This window comes from Miniopterus natalensis, chromosome 1 (assembly GCF_054644295.1).
Source record: "Miniopterus natalensis isolate mMinNat1 chromosome 1, mMinNat1.hap1, whole genome shotgun sequence".
NCBI lineage: Eukaryota > Metazoa > Chordata > Mammalia > Chiroptera > Miniopteridae > Miniopterus > Miniopterus natalensis.
The window spans coordinates 19,116,294-19,138,843 of NC_142081.1; the positions used below are offsets into that span (position 1 = coordinate 19,116,294).

The 22,550-nt window shown below is 55.5% G+C and overlaps 1 protein-coding gene across 1 annotated transcript; it reads right to left on the reverse strand.

The window, feature by feature from the left end:
- Window positions 1-846: 846 nt before the first annotated feature.
- Window positions 847-20,252, reverse strand: VASH1 (vasohibin 1). The gene is made up of 7 exons (XM_087818925.1): window positions 19,007-20,252; window positions 12,997-13,085; window positions 11,753-11,809; window positions 10,145-10,219; window positions 7,123-7,504; window positions 5,430-5,542; window positions 847-4,522 (listed from the first exon to the last, which is right to left on the reverse strand). The coding sequence occupies exons 1-7, from the start codon at window positions 19,301-19,303 to the stop codon at window positions 4,450-4,452; spliced, it is 1,086 nt and encodes a 361-aa protein (XP_087675051.1). The 5' UTR covers window positions 19,304-20,252; the 3' UTR covers window positions 847-4,449.
- Window positions 20,253-22,550: the final 2,298 nt, after the last annotated feature.

Sequence of the window (22,550 nt, forward strand, 5' to 3'; positions counted from 1 at the left end):
ATGCAGAGGACTGGGTGATGGATGGAACCACACGTGTTTTCCAAAGCTGTGGCTTTCACTCCATAGATTCCGCACTGGTTACTGTGATAAGGGACTTCAGATCCCTGTTGCTATGGTTTCCTGAAATAACCAGGAGAACATTCACCCTTCCTCTGTTACAGATGGACTGCTGGGATTAGGGTAGGAAGAGCAGGGGTTCTGGAATATATGCTGCCCTGGGAGCAGGCTCCGGCCTCCCTTCGGGGCCAAGCTGCTGTATGAAGGAGGAGGGGTTCGTTTACAGCCAGCAGGAAAGATCTCCCAGGTTGGGGTTAACAAGAGCTGTGTGGCTTCAGCAGGCTGAGGGTGACAGACTAGGAACCCAGAAGTTTCATCATGGCTGCAGGGGCTGTGGGGTTTCCTGTTGGCTGGTTTGGGGCTCCCCTCACCTCTGGTCAGGTTCTTCCCGAATCCGCCGAGGGTGACAGCGGTGGCTGGGGTGGGCTCCAGCCCCGGCTCCCAGAGTTAAGGAGACAAGGCTCACATGTCATGATTCCCGTCCAGCCCATACAACCAGAGCGGGGGAGACTTTATTCCCTTGGGGAGGAGGGTGAGAACAGGAATGAGACGAAGTGTGAACATGGAAGGGGAGGTGCAATACTGATATGAGAAGAGGAAGGACAGAATCTAGTACAACACAGCCCAACACAAACTCAAGGGAGAGGGCGGCCACATTGTCAAGCCTGGGGCCAAGCACACCTGGTTGCTTCTCTCATCAGATTTGAAGAGAAAGTGAAATTTGGGCGGAGCACTAAGATGGGGTGAGGGGTCAATACTGATAGATCTGCAGCTGGCATCACGGCAGCCTCGGCAGCCTTGCCTGCCCTGGGGCAGACCTCCAGGCTCCAATCCCACACTCCTCTGGAGGACTTCCCAAAGTGGGATGTCAACACAGCGGAACTCTGACAAAAAGAACACAGACAATCAGCTGGCCCAGCTCTCATCGCCCTGTGCTCCAAGGCCACAGGGTGGGCCTGGGGATGCTGCTGCAGCTAAGCCAAAAAACCCAGACTGGAGGCCCAGGTGCACACAGGCCTCTGGGCAGGCTACTAGCCAGAATTAGACCCATCCCAGGGCCAGGAAGTCAAGTCCCAGCTGGAAGGGGTGGGGTGTGAGATGACAGGGACAAACTGGGCTCTCTCCTCCTCAGAACCCTGGCCCTAGGCTTCACCATTGCACCAGGGGCTGGGGCTACTGCTCTCCCCACTTAGCCAGGCCCAGGGAGGATGGGTTGACTGGTGTGATGGGTGAGGGTGACTACGTATTGAGGCCATGGAGGGGAGAGGATGCAGTTAGGTGGGTGGGCAGGCTTTCTAAACTCAGTTTCCTGGCACCAAGCATAAGGAGTCAGGCTTTGGGGAGCAATCACCCCCACCCACTTGACCCACCTTCATCCAGCAGCTTTCTCTGACCTCATCTTGACCCCTCCTCAGCCAGCAGCCCACACCCTTGGGAGCAGAGGAGCCCATGCTGAGAGCTGGAAGGCAGTCCTGAGTCAGCAGGAGCCAGGCTCCTGTTTCTCACAGAAAGTGAAATGAGGTGATCTGAGGATGGTGACTAAGGCCCCAAGTCCCTGCCTCTGCCTCCCAGAAACTCTGCAATCAGACCAGCCCCAGGGAGCAGAACCTGTGTAAACATGCCCGAAGGGGAGGAGGGGTTGCTACATATGAAAAACAGTTAAAAATAAATTAAAAAGCACCACTGTATCCCTTGGTGGTCTCCACAGGCCCAAGGTCTCAGCTAGGAAGGGGGAGTGCTCGGCATTATCAACTGGAATGATCAGCACCCTCCCTCACAGACAGCAACTGGGTAGACACTTCATTCTGCTTCCTTCTCCCCAGAGGGCCCTGTGGAAGGAACCGGTGGGTTGCAGGATCCTTCTAGGCTCCTGTACTGGGAGCAGCTTCTGTTTTCCTGACCTGAGCTCCCAGCTCCCTCTCACATCTCTTCCCGTCAAGCCCTGTGGTCCACTGTGTGTTGGGGGGGGGGGAGGGGGGAGGCTGGGGCCACTTCCCTGCTGAGCAGCCTGCACAAGGCACTCACATCCAGACCCAGAAATGGCCTCATTTCCAGCCCCATGCCTCCCCAAAGTGAGCCATCTGTGTCTCAGGTGAATGTGGCAACATTAGGACCATCACCCCACTCCTTGGAAGCTGGGATGGACGGTGAGTCTAGGGTCACAATGACCCTCGGATTGTTCTGGCTGGGGTATAGCCCAGGGGCAGGTTAAGTACCTCCCGAGGGACCAGTAACCCATGAGGAACCCAAGGGACTGACCAGCTGGCCTCGCTGCTGGGCCTGGCTCTGGGCTAAGAGCTGCTGGTTTGAGAAGCTGCCAGCCCCTGGTGCCTTCCTTAATGGCAGCTACGTCAGCAAAGAAAACCTGTCCTTCCTCCCTTCCTCTTTCTTTCCTTCCTGGGCACCATAGGGTAGGCTGAGAGTTGCACTCTCTCTACTCCACTCTACCCCCTCTGGTGACCCAGCAACCACAGGGTCTCTAGTCTGCAGGGAGAGTGAGGAAGATGATCATGGGATGGCTGCCCACTCCGGGAGCCTGAGCAGCGAGGCCCCTGGCCTGGCCCAGCCTGCTCTGGGAAGCCCAGAACTTTCATACTTCCCACCTCAAAGCATGTCACTGGACTTCTCCCCAGCACAAGCTCTCTCTACTTCAGAGATGGCAAACAGGCTTTCTCTTTCATGTTGGTTTTTAAAATTTCCTGAATTGATTGCCGACATTTAAAATTCAGTATATTTCACATAAAAATTCAGAGTTCTGGCCTCTTGATAAAATCAGAAAATCTGGCAATGCAGAGCCTGCACTCTGAGCAGTAGCAGCTGCTTTAATGGGGTATATGCCCTCTTTAGTTTGCCACAGTCCCCATCCAGCCCTGCAGTCCTCTTTTTTATCACCTGCCTGGCCCTGCAAGGCATTTGAGTTTACAACTCTAGTTCTGATCCTCCCTTTTTCAGGCTCCCAGCCCCTCTGCAGCCTTACTAACAGCGGCCCCTGGCTGAATCATAGCCTCTCAGTTAACAGAAACCTTAATGGTGCTGTCATCCAGCTACCCATCCATAACCTGAATCCTCTCAACAGCTTCCTGACAAGTAGCCATCTAGTCGTTGCTTGAATACCTCCAGCATTAGGGAACTCACTACTCCCCAAGGCAGCCTGACTCTATATTCTCCTCCACATCCTTTCGTCACTTACACCCCTCAGTTCTCAGGCTCTGCCCCTCCTTGGGGGCCACAATGCACCCTTGCCCTACACCTCCTTGTTGCTTAAACTTCTAGAACCTTCCCTCAACCCCATCAACCTCTTTCTACAACCTCTCACCTGCCCGCCAGTTCTCTCATGCCAGATGGGAAGGCTGTGCAGACTCTGGCTGTTCAGGTTCTTCCCTGACAATAGGCCTGATCATCACTGGGACCCCCAAACCTAAATAGACTGCTAAATGATGGGAGGTGGGCCTGGGGCACAAGCATTCTGGCCTGGTCTTCACTTCCCCAGCAAGGGCTGAGGTAATAGAAAGGTGGGGAGAAGCAGTGCCCACCCCTGGGGATTTCCAAGGGACAGACCCAGGCCTGAGTGTACCACCCTGTCCCCAGCCATAGTTCCTGGACCCATCAGCTCTGCTTAAGCCCCATAATCATGCTGAGCCCAGTGCAAATCTGGACCCTTGGCAAAGCCCAGCCCCTCTGCTGGGATCCATAGCTTCAGCAAGAGGTGGAGCTGGGCTGAGCAAGAGGGAACTCTTCCCCCAGCAGGGGGCGTGCTAGTCTACACAACACCATCTGTTCATGGGGCTGCAAGGGCATGAAGGCTCTCCTGGGCCATGGACTCCCACCCTTGGGGAAAATGTCACTTGTGTCAAGCTCCTGATACGGATCACACAGACCTCTCCCAGGATGCTTCCTACCCTGCTTCCTTTTCCCTGTGTCAAGATGCTGCTAGGGCAGGTGGAAGTGGAGAAACACCTCCACCCCTCTGCCGTCTTGCCACAGGCCTAGTGGGCTGGGAGATTTCCCATACATGGGATGGACCCAAATCCCAGAGTCGCCAGGGGCAGGGGAACCAGCAACCCCTCCTCACCCAGCTGTATGGCAGTTAGTTCTCCTAAGCATAGGCCTGCCAGCCGTTGGCAGATCCATTACATTTTTAGTTTTTCCCAAATACCGTAAACTTTAGTTGTCAAGTTAAAAACTCCAAATAAAATACTAACTGCCTCGGGGCCCAATGTTAGGAGGCTTGGCCCAGTGGGAGGGGCAGCAGCTTGGTGGCTGAGCTGGAACACTGTTCCTGCTGCCCTCACCTGCCCCATCACCAGTCCTTCCTTCCCCATGAGCCAGGCTGCTTCTGGCAGGTGATCCTGGCCCCCAGAAGTGGGCGAGTCTGGGGCGCTGCCACCTGCCTCACACCCGGATCTGGTACCCATTGAGGTCTGGCATGGCTTTGGGCTCGGAAGGCTTCTTCTCACCCGAAGGCCTGCAGAGAGGAGAGAGCAGAGGAGGGAGAGGGGTGAGTGGTCCATCAGGGAGGCGGAGGCGGAGGGAGCAAGTGGAGGCTTCCCCCGGTGTCTCCCCCACTCCCATTCTTCAAGGTTTCAGAAGGCAGCAGTAGAGGCTGTGTGGAAGTGTATTTCTGGAATCCCAGCCTGGCTGTGCTGTCCTGAGTGGTCCCTGTACTCTCTTACAGACTCCTGCTGTTTGCCAGAGGTCAGTAACCTGGCTGCAGTTGCCTGCAAAGGTTTCATGTTTAAACCTCTGTGAAGGGACCCCGTTCTCTACATAATCCTCCCAGATCAAAGTGAATGATGCTGGACATTGGAAGCCTACTTGGTGCCCCTAAAGCACGCCAGAGAGGTGGCTCCTGAATGACAAGGATATTGAAAGCGAGAACCAGACTGACAGGTAGGAGACAAATCAGAGGTGGTGGCCTGACATTTTAATGGGATGTTTCTGCCATCTAGATAGAGAACAAAACCACAGACTTGCAGGGGCAAAAGTTATGTTCAAAGCAGTCTACCAGCTGCCACCTAATGATCACGCCTTTCCCAACGAGATTCCTGCACTGTCTGGGAGAACTCACTGTCTGGCAGGGGCCTATCCCTCTTCATCCCTCCTCTTCTCCCTCCCACAGAAGCTGGCCTCAGACCTTTTGCCTGGCACCAGGGCAACCTGTGGGTCAGTGAGTATCGCTTTCTCTGGGGAAATGGGACCGCATTGCTGTTGCGAGGTGTCAACACATAAACACACAAGTCTGCCATCCCGTATCACCTCCCTCCAGCGGGAGCAAAAGAGAGCAGTGGGAATGAGAAAAGTGGGGTGAAAAAAAGCGGAGATCTAGAAATGAAAGCGTTCTTCTAGCCCCCCAGGCTTGACCCATCACTCACCGCCGTTCACTGCGGCTGTTCCTGCGGTGGGGGCTGGACTGGCTCCGCTGTGGGGAAGACACATCCTTCTTCCGGTCCTTGGTGGGGGAGGCAGGGCCGGTCCCTTTGCCAATCTTGGTGGGGAGAAAAAAACAAAGTCTCACTCCAGGGCCACCCTCTAGGGCTGCTGCAGAGCCACAGAGCTGTCCTGCTCTGTAGGAGCCACATGTCCTGGTTGCACTTGGCAGGACCCAGGAAGCTTAAGTAACCACTCTGCCCTGTCTCCAGGTCTTCCCCAACCTGTTTCCCAGGCACTAAAACTGCCAGGGCAGGGGTTCCTCAGCAGGGCTGCTCAATCCCACTTGGCCCCTAAAATAGTGTGGATGTGGGAGGACGTCACAAGCCTTTGTGATATTCTAAGAGGCCCTCGAGAAAAGGGCCATTTACTCATGCTGGCAGTTGTGCCATGTCTGAGCTGTGGGCTGGGATCCTACCAGCCCCAAGGGTGACACTGGTTCTCTCTAGCCAATCAGAAGCTCCGACTGGTAGCTATTAAGAAACAATTGAGAAAAGCAAATGAATTACCCTTTATGCAGCAGTCAGCTTGATCTGAATTTTGAAAACATGGGGTACACTGTGGGGATGCTGGAGAGGGGCAAATAATGTGGGGAGTCCCTAGCACTAAAGAGATAGAAAATCATAGCACTAAAGACTAGGTAACCATTGGTTTCAACTCTAGGTTCAAATTGTTCCCTTGAAGATGCAAAATACTGGCAACTAGAACTACAGAGGGGGGGCCAGCTCACAGCAGAGGAGAGCGGCCCCTGAAAGTGGCAGGCCTGCTGCAGCCAGCTTCTGTCCTGGGGGAAGGTGCTTTCGCCCCATACGGTCATGGCCTAGGGGCTGGCAGGGCAGGGCCTCCAGGGGCAGGACTGTGGGGAGCATCAGTGGATGTGAAAGTACTAAGGTCATGGTTTCGGTATGAGGCTACCACGAGGGACAGTCACAGCACAGCACTGACTGAGCAATGGGGAGGGGCTGAACACCCAGGGAGGGCCTGGAAGACCCCAGGGGAGGCACCCTCAGTCCAGGGTTCTGCCTACTGTAAAGCTGGGGGGGGTGGGGGCAAACTCCTCAACAGCTGAAACCAGCTGCTCAGGGGCAGCAGCCCCTCCCACCCCTGTTCACTGGGATGGGAACCATCTCATTGTCTTCCCAGGGTCTGACTTCCTTTTACTGACTTCCTTCTAGTCCTTTATTGGAGGGGGGGTGTCTAGGGGTCAAGAGTCAGGATGCACAGGGGGTGATGGAGGCCACTTGCACCCAACCCCACCATTCCTTCCAGACAGGCTGTGACTTCCTACCAGTGGATCTTTACTCACAGATCTCTACCCTCCACCTGGAGTGTCGTGCTGGCCCTTCAAGTGTTCAAGGCCCGCCCTCTCCCCAAACCCAGCTCACTTGCTGCCTCCTTTTGGAGCCTTCCTTGGCCTGCCCACCTGAGGGGACTGTCTCAACAATAGTGATCTCTGAGCAAAGACACTGCTGAAACTTCCCAGCCACCATCTCCTCGAACCACCTCTGCTGGGGTGGCAATGAGGGTGAGGAAGGTGGCATTCCCTGTAGGAGTGTCCCACTAGGAAGCGGCAGCCCTTTTATTTCCACCCCGGGGAAGGGGGCCTTTTGCGCAGGGCCAAGGCCCGCCCGCACTGACCTTGAGCCGCATGTCGCGGGCATGTCGCTCCAGCTCCTTGCGGAAGTCCTCGCGGCCCAGCCTGTCCACGTCCAGGACCGAGTGTTTCCACTCGATCTGCTCCACACTGTGCGGGTCATGGGACACGCACTGGCCCAGCTTCACTTTCTTCAGCACATGCCAGCAGCGGCCGTAGGCGGCCTCGTAGTCCAGCACTAGGTCGCTGAGCGTGCGGAAGGCCGGGGGCTTGTACATCAGGTCCTCGCGCCGGCTCATGCCCAGGGCCCCGTAGCGGCCCCCGAAGTTCACCCCCAGCACAATGTGGCGGAAGTAGTTCCCTGAGAAGTAGCTCTTGAAGCTGATGGGGAAGCGTTCCAGGGTGGGCATGCTGTTGGTGAGGTAACTGGCCACGTCGGCTCAGCTAAGGAAGCAGCCAGGGAGCAGGGCAGGGCCAGCGCACGGGGGCAGGATTGGGACTGAATGCCCCCCACCCCAGGGAACAGTCGATATGAGGGCCCCTAGGCCCCTAATGCCATGCCTTGCTCACCACCATATCCTGTTGTCTAACCTTGAGCCTGGCATATAGCAAGTGCTCAATAAACTGCATCTCTAGGGGGCAGGGTCCTAGTGATTAGTGGCGGCTGCTATGATGTCAAGCACGGCTCACAAAATAACTGCTAATAGTGAGTCCTTCACTCCACACCGCAGGGCTCTCCAAAGTCCTTGTAGCTGGAGGAGGCATGAGAGAGGCCTGCTGGCTGCAACCACTGCCCCCCTTCTCCCTCCCTCCTTCCGTCAGGCACACACACATTTCCCCTCACCCCTACATTCTCTCGCAGGCCATTTGTTCTCCCATTGTCTTTCTCTCTCACGCATACATTTTCTCACAGATGCAGACAATTCTGTTCTTTCACTCCCCCCCTCCCCCTTACTGCCCATTGCCCTGCAAATAAACCCAGCCTGTTCCCACGGCATAGGAGGCCAAAGCCACCAGGCCCAGCGGCTCACTCCAGCCTCCTCCCTCCCTCACCCCACTGCCTCAACCTCTCCACCCACCTGGATTTCCCACCTTCTGCACTAGCTTTTCCCAGAGGGCTGCTCCCTGCCAGCCCTCGACTGGCTCCTCCTCATGCCTTAGGCGTGGCCGTCATCACTGACCTCCCTTTCCCCAAGGCACACTCCCCACAATCTGTAATTATTTTCCTTATTTGTTTACTTGCTTATTTTCTGTCTCCCTGGCTGGATTATACACTTCTGAGAAAGGGGACCTTGTCTGTCATTTTCTTTGCTGTATCTCTGGGGCCCAGCCTGAAGGCAGGCACATAATAGTTACTCAATAAAACTCTTCTTGAATGAATGGGTAGAAGATGAATGAGGTGAAAGCTTCGCGTAGATACTGTGTACAGGTGCCAAGTGTCCTACATGTACCCACTCATTCAATTGTCTTAGCAACATGTCAGACAGGTACTACCATCGTCTCCTTTTGCAAAGGAAGCTGTCGAGGCTCAGAGATGTTAAGGAACTTGCTAGGGGTCACACAGTAAACAGGTGGCAGGATTAGGATTTGGGATCCTAAAGTCTATGCTCTGTCATTACAGTCCTTACTGAGCAGATCCCTTGCAAGTCACCAAGGACACAGAGATGAGCAAGGCACAGGTTTAGAGAGCAGAGGGTGAGGCACAGGGACAAACTCAGTCCATTGGCCACCAGGTGTGCAGTGACTAAGGGATTCACTGTGGAGACACTGGGGAGGTCCTCTGCCCAGATGAAGGGTTTTCCTGTTTTCTTCCTGCCCACAAGCCACCAGGTAACCCATGAAAAGCCTCTGAGATGACATGACCCTGTGTGGACCAGCTTCTGTGGGTCTGGGGGGAGGGGAGGTGTCTCCCTCATTCAGTATGGGTGGGAGCCCCACTTTGGTGTGTGATACTGAAGGAGAAGCAATACGAAGGTGCTGACAGTGGCCTAAAGTTCTCAGGCTGGCCTTGTGCTCGTATCAGCAAAGGACCCTTTAGCCAGGGCAATTCGTGTCAGGCTCTGGGAAATAGGAAACGACCGCCACAGAAGAGTTAGCGCTTGGGACCTCAGGGGGAGGGGCACTAGCCCCCACTCCCGCAGTCATGTTTGTGGGGGAGTGGCCCCCTTGGACTACAGTCCTCCCCTTGACCATCTTCTCCCCGACCTATTCTAGCGAGTGGACTCCCTGTTCTGCTGGACACCCTCTGTCCTCCTTGCGCACTGAGCCAGGTGCCCACCCCCGAGGTGGCACACAGAATTATTTAAAAGCCTATGGTGCTATGGGGAAGGGGGAGATGTGTGAGATACAGAGATGAATCAAGATTGGCCTTGAACTGATAAACTGAGTGCTGGCCATATGAGATTTATTATATTGCTCTATGTTCATACCAGATTAAATTTTTCTATAGTAAAACAAAACAACAAAAAGGGGCATGGCTCTGGCAAGAACCAATCAGGTCCGAGAACTGGCCATATACACCTGCCTCCACACCCTGCCCGAACTGGGGGCTTGTCTGCCCACCTTGTGGCCCAGCTATAGGTCCCAGTTCTGCCCTTTGGGTGGGAGTGACTGATAAACAGTTTGCTTTTTATTTTTTTTAAGGCAGGCAGCTCTGTTTCAAAGATCCCAAACGTCATCTCCACAAATCATCATGTCCTGGAAATGCCAACATTTGGGCATTCAACCTGCTTTTCTCAGACCGTTTGGTTCTTGGAAACGGCACAGCAGCCTTTGTGAGACAATGTGCCCTGATTTGGGGTTCAGAGAACAGGGTCACTATATCCACATGACTCAAAAAAGAGCTTCCCAGTAAATATGGGGAGTTAGCAACTGAGGCATGGGGGATTGAAACCCCTCAAGCCCCTTCACCTTGAAGCCAAGTTCATGACTGCTGGGAGAGAGAGCCGGGAGGTCCCTGGAGCCCATTCAACCCTCCCCTTGCAGAGGAGGAAGCTGGGGCCCAGAGGGGCGGAGCACATGCCTGCTCTCCCTCCCCCCAGGCCTCCCAGGGCTGAGGAAGGATACATTCCCAGGATCACGGCTTCCAGGCATTTGATTGGCAGAGCCTCTTTGGTCATTTCCTTGGCCAGGTCCATCAGCCTGGAGTGGGGTGGGGGTGGGGGCAGGGAGGCAGAGACATGAGGACAGAGCCTCTAGCCCTTTCCAGTGGGGGAGTGTCAGGAGGGGGCAGGTGGATTAGAAATGCCAGAAGAACAGAGACCTATCTCCCTTCCAAGCTGCCTCAGCTCAGCCCCAGCACCTCCCTTCCCTCCCCCATGTCCATCTTGAGCCAGAGAGGGTGGGAAAAGAGGCAGCCAACTAAAGATAAGGAAGGAGACTCCTTCCCTTCCCTCCTTTCACTTCCTCCTCCCACCCCAGGCCCCTGACCTCTGGGGGCGGGGAGCATGAATGGGGAGCACACAGTCACAGGCGGCTCTTTGACAGCTACTGAGCTGGGGGCCTTCTGCCATGGTGGTGCGGGCGGTGGGAAAGCATGCCAGGGATGCTGGGAACTGTCGCATTGATCCTGTCCCTTCTGAAGCACAGCAGATGCCCTGATCCAACCATGGTGTCTCCAAAGGGCTTATAACTGATTGCAACTGCTCCCCCACAGCTGGCCAGCTGCCCGAGTCCTGGACGCGGCATCTCAGGCAGTTAGCCCGGCAACTCCCCATTCAGGCCACTTTAAGAAAGCCTGTTCCTGAGGCCTGGTTCTTCCTTCCTCTCTGAGCGCTGCCTCCAGGTCTAGGAATGCAGCCTGGCCCCTGGCTTTGCCCAGGAGGGTGCTGGACTCTTCCACCCACTGAGGCTGGAGCTGGGCCCATCACACAGCACCCACAGGACAACATGAGAGCTTTTAGGGTGAGGAAGGCTGGATTCCACCAGGGGCTCGGAGAGGGTAATTAAGTAACTTAGCTAATATACCACTTAAAGCATTCTTCGCAAGAAAGCAAACATGGACAGATTATGTGTGGAGCAAGATGTACAAGCCACATTAATTTTTAAAATACAGCGCTTGAAGTCTGTGGACAGCGTTGGGCTGAGCCCCCAGACCCAGTGAGGAAGCAACATTCACTCCTCACTCTCCTTTGCTCTGGGGCTTCTGCAGGGCCAAGCCAGCCAGGAGTCTACCCATCTGATGGTAGACTAAGAAGTGAGAGATGCAGTGGGGTCCCTGTTGCTGAGACACTGGCCTTGTACTAAATGAGCAGAAGAGAGTCCAGTAAGGCAAATGGGGTGACGCACAGGTTGCCTGCAATGGGAAGAGCTCTCTCCTGCTAGGCTCGCCTCTCATTAAAAAAATAAATAAATAAGGCTTATGCACAGACTTCTACCTGGGACCACCCTGTTATTACCAAGGCAAGCTGGGGGCTGCCCGTCACCCTGCCAGCCCAGCATGGGAGCCCTGGTGTTCATCTCAGCCAGAGTTCTTCATGGCATCCCAGGGCCCTTGTGGTGCTCGGTGAAGGAGATGTGGCACTGCAGGGGGACGCTTGCTCCTGCTGGCGTGCTCCCTTGGGAGAGGCCCTGCCTGCCTCACAAGCTCCCACCCAAAGGCCCCCTGAGGGGCTCCAACCCAGGGAGGAGCACAGTCAGCCTTGGTGCAGAGGGATAGTGCATGCCCACACTTACCCTGTGAGGGGTCTGCTCTTCTTAATTTCAAAGAACTGGGTCCCTGTGTGATTGTACCTGTGATGCTGGTTAAGGGCTTTCTGGCTTGGTCTGGAAGAGGTGTGTCCCACCTCCCCCACCCATCCTCCAGACCCTGGGGCCTAGCACTCCCCAAAGTGCAGGCTGGCGGCAGACCCTATAATTCTTGAGAGGCACCTGGGAAGATGCTCCAGACCTGATCATCTGGAGGGGAGAGAAGGGCACAGTACATGTGGTTCTCCTTCCCCACATGGCCCCTCTCTGTCCTCTCTGGCTTCCACCCTTGCTCTCCCTTGGCCTTACCTCCCAGGAAGGGCGCCATGGAGCAGGCACCCAGGTCAGCCAGGGCTGGGAAAGTGGCTGAGCTCTTGACAGCTGAGAAGCAAAATGAACCAAGAGGAGAAAGCTGGGGGGAAGAGGGGGCGTGTCCAGTGCAGCTAAACTGCCGGGTACTCTTCCCCTCTCCAGGACGAAATTTCCGCACTGACAAAGGAAGGGCTGGAACCGAATTTCAGTAATCGGCCTGCCTTTTCTCCTGCTTAGGACATGGTCCTTCCATTTCTGCCTCACCTGCAGCTAATAGGGCTGGGGGAGAGAACCCAGGACATGCAGGGCAGAGAGTAGAAGGCAGAGGGGCCCAGAGCAGGGACACTGTATGATCTGGGGCTCAGGGGGTCCAGCTCTTTCATTGTTGGGCAACTGGTCCCCTGCCAGGGAAGAAACAGGTAAAGAACCTGGAGAACATCCCAAGATGTGGATGTTATCTCCTGGAGTATAAAATCTTTTTTCTCCTCTATCTGCCCCCCAACCCCTGACCCCCACTGCCTTTAAAACTACTAGTTTTTAAACTTCCCCAAGGCAGCTTCCCTTCTCTCCTTCTGCTGGGATGGATGGACAGCAGAGGAGGTCTGGGCTGGTGGACCCAGACTTGGCCACCCACCAGCAGGTAGCTCAGGAGACATTTGCCCCATCACATGGAGATGGAAGTGGGTGGGAGAGAGTGGGCCTGGCACTCATCAAAGTCCCTCCGGTACCTGGGAGGACTCGGGCTGGGCTTGCACAACTCCAGGGGCGCAGAGATACCACGTGAATGGTGGCCCTGGAGCTGTGGCATGAGGCTGCTCTGTGGATACCTCTCCAGCCCAATCTGAAAACAAGCCCCACTCAGTCTTTGACCCGAGCATGCCAGCCAGACGGTGGCCATGACCCTGGACCTGGGAGGATACTGCAGCTCCCTGATGTAGCGCTGCACGGCTTCCAGGCGCTCAGGGACAGGCGTGGAGGGCTGGAACGTAGGCACAATCGGTATGGGAATCTAGGGACAGAGAAAGACCCTGGTCACAAAGGAAGGCTCACCCCGGAGCTTCCAGCCCTCTGGACACCCAGACTATCCCCCAGAGAAGCCAATGCCGAGGGGGCCTCCCCACTTCCCTCCTGCCCTGAGCCTGTCTCCTTGGCAACACTTTATGCAGCCCCCCCCCCCCCCCCCCCGTGGCCATTCCTCTCCCTCCCTGCACTTAACAACGGTCCTAATTTGGAGCTTATGTTGATGTTCCAATTTTGTGTTTCTTTAATAATTTTAGAAAAACAGAGGTTGACTCACCAACTGTTTTGAATTTTAAATATTCATTAACTTTAAGGCTTAACAAGAATGTCAATATTGCGGTTAAGTTCATTTGGATGTGGGGCTCGTTCTGGTTCAAGTGCTGGATCAAAACTGGTTTACCTGGTGTTCCATCCTCTCAGGGCCTACCTGGGCTGGGGGAGCACTTCAGTGAGGGATGAGCACACCCTCCACAGAAGGTGTCACCCCCCTATCAAGGCACACTCCCCAGGCTTTCAGCTCCACCCCGAACTGGAGCAAGTTAGTGGTGGCAGGCCAGAGGGACATGTTTTGTAACAGGTCTTGCTGTGGCTCTACTTGCTACAGCGTAGCCACTTTGGAGGGTTTCATGGAGGCACAGAAACCCTCGCTCCCCTTCACAACTTCCCTTTCCTGCCAACTCCACACCTGTAAGCAACGCCGGTGACCAGGTCACCAGGCAGTCTCCCACCAGGGCTTAGCCCAGGAAGGGGAGAGATGGGGGTGCTGGGCAGGCACCTCCTGATGGCTGGACAATGACAGGCGTGTGCTGCCAGGAGTTAAGGTCAGAAGCTGCAGATCCCTGATGCTGTCCCCTCAACAGTCAGGCAGTCTCCAGGGAAAGGGGCACCGTGGAGGTATGGGTCCTCAGGCCCTAGGCCCCCCCTGACCAGGGGAGCCCAAATCCTGGCATAGCTGCAACAGGTCAGCGAGGCCGAGAAGGCAGAGAAGCATAAGCTAGGGTCCTCTGGGGCCACAGAACAGACTTCTTTGGGCAGAAGAATCAGGTTTCCAGGAATAAGTCCCACTCCTCAGGGCTTTCCCTTGGCTACCAGCACTGCCAGCTGTGAGGTGGCCTTGGGCTCCTCACAGAGAGAGGTCCCACCCTCTTGCCCCAGGTCCCCACCAAGCCCCTCCTCCCACAGAACCACCCAGCAGGCTGGGGCTGAGTCACAGTCTGGTGGGTAGGGGGGTATGTGAAGGGAAGGGGTAAAGAAGGGCTGGGGTGGGGGGGCCCTCCCTGTAGTGAGATGCTGAGCCCACAGGGCACAGCCTTTTTAATAACATGGCTGCAGTGTCTGGGGTTCTGACCTGAGGGAAGTGACACAGTGATCACCACACTCTCCTGTCTGGGGTGCTGCCGATGGCCAGGGGTCCCAGGAGAGCCTGTTATAGACACCTACTCACTCCAAAGGCCCAGACGCAGGAGGGATGGCCTAGGAGTGGCTCTGCATGAACTTCCTCTCCCCAGGGCGCTGGTCCCCTCCTCCGTCTGGGCAGTGCCCCAGCTGACAGCTCTGTCTGGAAGAAGCTATTTCCCCTTTCACATCACACAGCTGCCTAAACTGGCACCACTACTTACAGTCACCAAGGGGATAAAGGTCCCGGGATGGGGGGAGTATCCTGTTCCAGCCTGAGCACCCTGTGCCAATGGGCCCCAGAGCTCATGGAGGGCGTGGCCTTACCTCCCGTGTCAGGATGTGGGGTGGGTGGTGGGTAAGGAATTACTTCGCACTTGACTATAAACAGGATGGAACCTGACCTCCTCAGAAGGTAGGTCCCTGAGAGGCCACCTCCACTTCTCAAGGGAGGGCATCTAGTGATTTCCAGGAGCTTGGGCTACAGACTGTAAGTGCACCCTCCCTTGAGACACTCCAACAAGGAGGGAGCTGCAGTCCAAGGGTCCTTTGCCTAAGAGGACCTGCCAGAGCTGGGCAGCACCACAAAGACATCCCCTGCCATCCAGACAGAGGAGCCAGGAACTGGCTGCTCTGGGAGAAGGAAATGACTCGGAAAGAGTGAAAAAAGACCTGGGATCACAAGCAGGGTCTCGGAGGCACCACCACTGAGGCTTAGCTGGAAGGAGCTGGCCGGCCAGCTCTACAACATGATTCAGGCTAACTTGTGTTACCACTGCAGACAATGCAGACACCGTTCTTCCAAATGTTCATACAAACATGCACTCATTTGCTCAGGAACAAATAAACAAGTTTCTGCAAGTCCAGTTGACCAGGCCCACTTTAGGACTGGTAGCCTGGATTTGCCCCAACCCCCACCTCCAAACCAGGAGCCAGGACATGCTTCCTCACTGTTGAGGGTCAGGGTAGAGTGGCGGTGAGTGACATTGGCTTTCCAGACCTCTTTAGGGACAACGCCTCCTCCACTACCAAGGCCCAGGGTTAACCTGCTGCAGGAACCCCTGAAGTCCTGAGTTCTGTTCAGTCATTCCCCATGACAAAGTCTGTTTTAGTCCAGTACAATAGGGAGGCTTGGGGAGGTGGGACAGCCCAACAGCCGAGTGTGTGGGCAAAAAGCAGGACAGCCTAGAGGTTGACAGAGCAGTTCCAGAACCAGACTGTAATCATCTAAATCTCTGCCCCGCCACTCACTGTCTGGCACCAAGCTCCTTAATATGTCTGTGCCTCACACGCCTTGTTTGTAAAAGGAGCATCATAACAGAACCAACCTCAAAGAGACAATGAGATGCTCATGTCAAGGCCTCAGAACAGGGTCAGGCAGACAGCAAAGCTCAGCTCCTGCTCACTGTCACTGTTGCTCCAGTGCGCACCAAAGCTCCTGGTCAGCACATGCTGACCCAACGTCCAAATTTGTATTCTGTAGGAGCCCCATGGCCAGAGACACAGCCAGAAGACATTCAGCAGCTGGCTCTGGGATGAGTGGCCACTGAGCTTTTAAAGGTGGTGGCAGCTTGGAACATCAAGATGTGTTCTTATGAAGGAGGAACACAAACTGTTCCTGGATCTGGGATCCTTTTAGAAACGGCTGCCCTTTAACGTACCGGTACCATCCTTTTAGCGGACGTTTCCCCAAAAAGCCTGTAGGGTGCCTGCACCCTGAGTCCTTGCTCCATTTGTTGGGTATGAATTACGTGCTCACCTGTTTCACGTGCTTTTATTTCATCAGTTCCTCCCAACATCCTCGGAAATGGATATTGCTATTACTCCCATTTTATAGCTGAGAAAACAGAGGCATGAGGAGCTTGCAGACATTCCTCACATAAGTCATCATGGGAGAACCAGGATTTTAACATGGCAGAGCTCTCCTTTTTATCACACTACACGACAGGGATGGCAGGAATCCTGGACTCAACCACCTACAGGGGCCGCTCAGGTACCAAATGGGGAAGGCAGGCTGGGAGTGAGTGGTGGAGACTGTAGCCAACAGGAGGAGGGGAAACCACTCCTCAGCACCAGCTGCCACTGCCATGTGTGAGCGAAGATTCTCTGTGCCCAGATCTTCTCATTTTCTGAAAAGATGCCAAAAATCTGGATCTTCAAAATCTCCCAATTTTAAATTTTAACTCAAGTGGTCTTCTAAAACATTGTGCTGTCCCAACAAAATATCTCTTGGGCTCACTATGGTGTGACCTCTGCATAGAATGTCTCTGTGCCAGCTCTAAGGACATGGCTACTTGGGGAGGGGACAGTCCAGTGGCCAGTGGACTCTGCTACTGGGACTGTGGGATCCAACCACAGACTCTGGGGCTGCTTCCTACTCTGGGCCAAGGTCACGAGGAACCCCACAGAGACCTGGGTGGGTTTTCTGTCTCTGATACTTTTTTCTGTGGTTTGAGGAGGGGAAGTTTTGAATTTTCCCAATCTTCTCACAAAATTCCTTTGACATACTAAGTCATGACACACACTCCTCCACGGACAACAGCTTCAATCCTTGATTTGTATCTTTCCTAGACATGAAGGTTGAGGATGACTAGATGACATTATAGACCAGTCACTAATAAACTCACTGATTTTTTTTTTAGTCTCCAGGAGAACCATTCACATTCTTTTATAACCTAGCTTAGACATAAGCAAGATGTCTGGAGAACTATCTACTAAACACCAACGTGTTCATGTGGGAGAAACTGGGAGAAACTCTGGCCCCATTGGCACATATACTCTGAGTAAAATCTAGCCTCCCCTCCTGATGAAGGACATGAAAAAGGAAATGGACATCCAATAACCAGTTTTGGTTTGAGGCTTTAGTTTGTCAAATGCTTTAACACACAAATGCTTTAATCTTCACCACAATCAACCCATATGACAGATGAGAAAACTGTGACTTAAATAGGTCCAAGGGACCTGCTTAAGGTCAGATAGATAGGTGAGCAATCTGGACCCAATGGTCATATCCTTTGACTCGATAATTTTTTTTTAGGAATTTATCTTAAGGAAATAACCAGAAATGGCCCCCCAAATTTACATTTTAAAATGTTCACCACGGTGTTCATTTTAAGAATATGTTATTGGAAAAAATGTCTATCCATAGTGGATTAGCTAAATAAATTCTGAGTTAGTAGAGGGCAACTGTGTATCCCTTCAAAATCAATCCACATTTTATTTCCTCAGGAAACATTAGGCAGTTGCTCAAACTTCCACCTCTGAGTTCCCTTTTCCCAGAAAGCAATTTCTCATGATTCTACCAATAACTTGGTAAAGACAAAACGGGACACTTGTCTCTGTCTAATCCACTGGAACTGCCACTCTCCCCAGCCTCCTTCCTTCTCACCTGAGCAAGCAGGACTAACCTCTGGGTTCTGACCTGTGTCCAAAGGGCTTTTCTTTGGGGATTTCAGGCCTCTGCATTTGGCAGAGTGCTTCTTTAGTTAACTTGACCATAAATGTTAGAGAGAAAAAGTCACGCATGTATTTCCACTGTATAGCACGGAAAGTCTCAAGTGGCCTTTTATTGAGCAAACATATAAGTGCCTGTTCTGTGCCAGGCACATAGGAACCTCAGCGAGACAAAGATGAATTAGACACAGCCTCAGCCTTTACAGGTGACACAACTGAAGACAGCCCTTATGAAGGATTTCCAGCCATACACAGAAAAGTTATTTAACTTTACCCCTCTCCATGGGCCCTCTTTTATTTTTTATTTTTTTAAAGGAAGGAGAGGGAGAGATCGGATGCCTCCTGCACGCCTCCCACTGGAGAATCCGGCCAGCAGCCCCAGCATGTGTCCTGACCTGGAACTGACCCAGCAACCTTTTGGTGCATGGGACAACATCCAACCAACTGAGGCGCACCAGCCAGGCCACCATGGGCCCTCTTCTAACTGTCCCAATCTAGTGTCCAGCAGAGCAGATGACCTGGAACCCAAAGACTAGAGATGGGTCCCAGCTCTACCACTCATTGGCTATGGGACCCTGAGTTCTGACTTGAGTTTTCATATTTCCCATCTGGAAAGTGGGGCCCCAAACTACACTGACTTCACAAGACTGCTGGGGAACTCAGTGACATAATGCATGAAAATATTTTTCAATATATGAAGCCCTCTATCCTTGTTAGTCATTCATTCTCTCTCTGCCCACAGTTCTCTGGTTCGGCAAATAAGACGTCAATCCACATTAGTGTATTTGTTAATCTGCTGCCCTGCCCACAAAACATGAGCATTTTAAAAGCGACAGTAGAGGGCCTCCTGGAAATCGCGCATGTGGACCTCACAGAACCACCTCGACTGCGGCTGGGAGAAAGTTCTTCTGGACAGGTACAACCTGTCTGTATTTTTAAAATCTTACCATGACAGTGGTCCCCTCCCCCACCAAGGAAAGTGGGGCTTTGCTCTCCCAACCTCAAGGTCATGAAAACCCTAGATCCCCACCCCTCCCGGCAACACACACACACACCTCTCACCTTGGGCAGGTCCGTGGCCCCACGGATCCGCTGGGCCACCTTTTCTCCATCGGGGTGGATCTTGGCCACGTGCTTCCACATCCTCTCCCAGGTGGCCTCGTCCACAGGCAGTCCCCCCCGGTTGACATAGAAGGGGACCCCTCCATCTCGCAGGTCCTCTTCCCCTTCCTCCTCTGGCTCATCGTCTCTCTGGGCTGAGGCCCCTTCGCTGGTCTCCAAACGCCTGGCCCCAGAGGAGGCAGCAGCCGAGGTGGCGGGGGCAGCACTGCCCCCCACCACCTTCTTCCCGCCTGGCATCCCCAAATCCTTGACGGGGCAGAAGAATGTCTCGGGAGGCAGGAAAAAAAATAAGGTGGCTCACAGGAGGCCCTCCCCACGCCAGCTGCGGAGACAACACATGGCCAAACAGAGCGCAAGGCGCCTTTAAGAAACCAGGGCGTGGCTCCGGTACAATAAAATACTACTCGGTAAGAAAAGAAATCAGCGCCTCAGCCTGAAGTGGGGGGCGGAGGGGGCTGGTGGTCTGGGGTCAGCCTTAGAGGCCTTGTACTATTAGAAAAACGGGATAAAGAGGACACACCCCAACCTGGGAGCCTTCAGAAAGCACCCCCGTTTGACAGCGAGGACAATGACTGGCAGCAGTCTGGGCTTGCAGAGAGGAGAAATACGGGGGGGGGGGGGGCGATCTGAAGCCAGACAGCTCAGGCCTGGGGCCACGGAGAGGGTCAAGGCACCGGTGCCCACGCTGGCTGGGCTCCCCAGGTTCTAGTTTTGGAGAGAACAAATTCTCCAGAATATCGCACGCTCACACCTGCGCGCGCTCCGGGGGTGGGGGGCACCGGGGAGACTTCAGGCCGCATCAGCTCTGAGCCGGGACCCCCACACCCCCGACCCGGGGGGGGGGGCGAGGGGGCGCGACTTCTTCACCACGACCAGTCCGGGAGCCAAGACTCGCAGCTGGCGGGGCGCCGGGCGGGGGCACGCGCCGCTGCGCACATTCCACGCCCGCAGCCAACTCCCCGCACAAAGTGGGCTTTGTGCCTGCCCCCCGGCCCCTCACTCCCGGGACGCCGCCGCGGAGCCCCCAGGAGGGGGAAGGGCGCGGCGGGGAAAGCCCGGGCTCCGCCGGTCCCCAGCCGGGCGCGTCTCAGCGGGCAGAAGGCGGGCACCCGGCGCGGCGCTGAGCCAGCCGAGCCATCACGGGCGCGGGTCCCTTTCCGGGGCCCGGGGCTCAGCAGGGTCGCCTCGGGCGGCGCGCAGGGGCCGGGCCGAGGTCACCGAGCGGCGGGCTCGGGCTGCGGGGTCGCCGCCCAGGACCGGCTGCAGCATGGGCGGTGGCGCGGCCGGGCGGGCGAAGGATGCTCCGCGGCTGCTCGCTCGGGCTCCTGCGGCCGCGGCTAAGCGGGCGGAGAAAGGACCGCGGGGCGGGGAGGTCGAGCCCGGAGGCTCGCGCAGCCCCGCTCCGCGGATGCAGCTGGATGCGAGTGATAAAGCCCCGGCGACCGCGAGCTGCGCTAGTCCCCGGAGAGCAGCCTGCCGAGCGCCGGGTGCACGGACGCGTCGCGACTCCGCGGCTGGGCAAAGCCGGGGCGGCCGCCGTCCCAGGCGCCCCAGGGCGCAGCTGCCGCGGGCCGCATCCCCTGCCCTCCCACCGCCCACCCGCCGGGCGCCCGCCCGCGCCGCGCATGCGCCCTGTCCCCCCCTTAAAGGGCCAGCGCGTTCCCGCGGGGTTTCCCTCCTCCCGCCGCCCCCTCCCTCCAGTTACCTCTGGGACCCCGGTGCGCGTTCGCTCACCTCTTACCCCTCTCTCCCGGCGCAGCGAAGCCGGTGCGGAGCTGCGGAAGAAGTTTGCGACGTGCCCAGCTGTGCGCAAACTCCAGGGCGATTCCCGGCCCAGGGGGCGCGCGGCCGGGAGTTTCCTAAGGGGAGCGCCTCGCGGGGACCCGCAGGGTGTAGAAGCGAGAGCATGGCCTGGAAGACCCGGGCTCTAGGCCGGATTCAGCGCCTCTTTTCCTGTGGGACATCCGACAGGCCACTCCTCTCTGTGGGCCTCAGTTTCCCAGTGAGTCGGCGGAGCCCAGCCGGCGCGCGCTCCTGAAAGGTGTATACCTGGGGGTCCGGGTCCCTGCCTCTGGAAGTGAAAGGGTTAAAAACCACCCCGGTCCACTCCCAGACCCGCACCAGTGGGAGCGGAGCGGGGTGCGCAGGGCTCATCTTTAGCCCACCTCCTTGGACAGGGCTCTGGGCGCCCCCCCTCCCCCCCCGATGTGAGCAGCCTGCGCCCTAGGGTCTTGGGGCGCAGCCCGCGGGGACGGAAGGCGAGGGTTGGGGACGGTCAGCCGGCCCAGTGGAAGGTGAAAGCAGGGCCCGTTGCTGTGAGCGGCCCCGGACGGCGGAACCCCACCGCCCCCACCCGGTCCTCAGAGCTGTAAAGGCAGGACCGGGAGCTTAAAGGAAGCCCTTCCCTAAATTAAGACACCCCGAGGGCTTTAACCGTCCCCTCCCCGCTCTCCCACCCGGGTTAGTGTGAATAACAGCCTCGTGGGGGAGATGCGAACCCCCGGGCTTCCTCAGGTCTGTGATGGTGGCATTTCCCACCCTCCCTTCTCCACACCTGGGCGGGGGCAGGGAAGGCCTTGGAGAATCCGGGGTCCTCAGTGGTTCCCCATCAGCTTCCAGAGCTGTTCCCGGTGTTCGAACTTCCTAGGTCCCCTGAGCTCCAGTAGCAACCTCTTGCTGCCTCCAGGGTCAGAAACCAGGTCTGATCAGTGATGGGAAGGGTCACAGGACTTCAAGAAAGCTAGTTAAGGGGGGATCCTCTTAAATTAACCGAGGCGAGAAGATGCCAAGCATTTAAAACCCACCAGGGACCAGCCACTGCAACACGCTCATTGTATAGATGGGGAAACTGAGTCTCAGAGAGATTTTTCTCTAGATCACACAACTGATAATTTGAACCGAAGTCTGAACTTCTTCAGACACTTAGCTGTCACTCTCACTTTGCCTCTTGTGCTAGTGAAGTGGTTGTGGTGGTTTAAAATGATCATAAATTCGTTACCACTGCTCTTTCCAAAGGACAGAATTTTAATTCCCCTCCCCTTGAGTACAGGCTGGACTTATCGACTGGCGTCTAACCAATAGAATGTGGTGGAAGTGATGTAATGTATGCCCCCCCAAGCCTGAGTCATAAAAAGTAGACAGTCCTCCTCTCCCTTTACTTCCTCAGGACAGCCACCCTTGGAACTCATCCACTGTGCTGTGAGGAAGCCCAAGACACATGGAGAGGTCGCATGAGGTGTTCTGGCTGACATCTCCAGCTGGGCTCTCGGCTGACAGCCAGCATCAGTCACCAGATGGGTGGGGAACTGAGGTGAACCCAGCCCCTGGCCTTTGGGTCTTTCAGCTGAGGTTCTTGACATGGAGCAGAGACAAAACCACCTTGCTGTGCCCTGTCTGAATTTCTCTCGCATGGAAATTAAGAGATAAGATTGTTGTTTTAAGGCAGTAAATTTGGGATACTGTGTTTGTTATACAGGGTTTCCTG

Coding starts and splice junctions, on each gene's coding strand:
- VASH1 (XM_087818925.1), bottom strand. CDS start 19,303: ATGCCAGGCGGGAAGAAGGTGGTGGGGGGCAGTGCTGCCCCCGCCACC. Junction 10,220..11,752: donor AAGAGCAGACCCCTCACAGG/GTAAGTGTGGGC, acceptor ACCCCACTCCAG/GCTGATGGACCTGGCCAAGG. Junction 7,505..10,144: donor GAAGCCGTGATCCTGGGAAT/GTATCCTTCCTC, acceptor CGACGTGGCCAG/TTACCTCACCAACAGCATGC.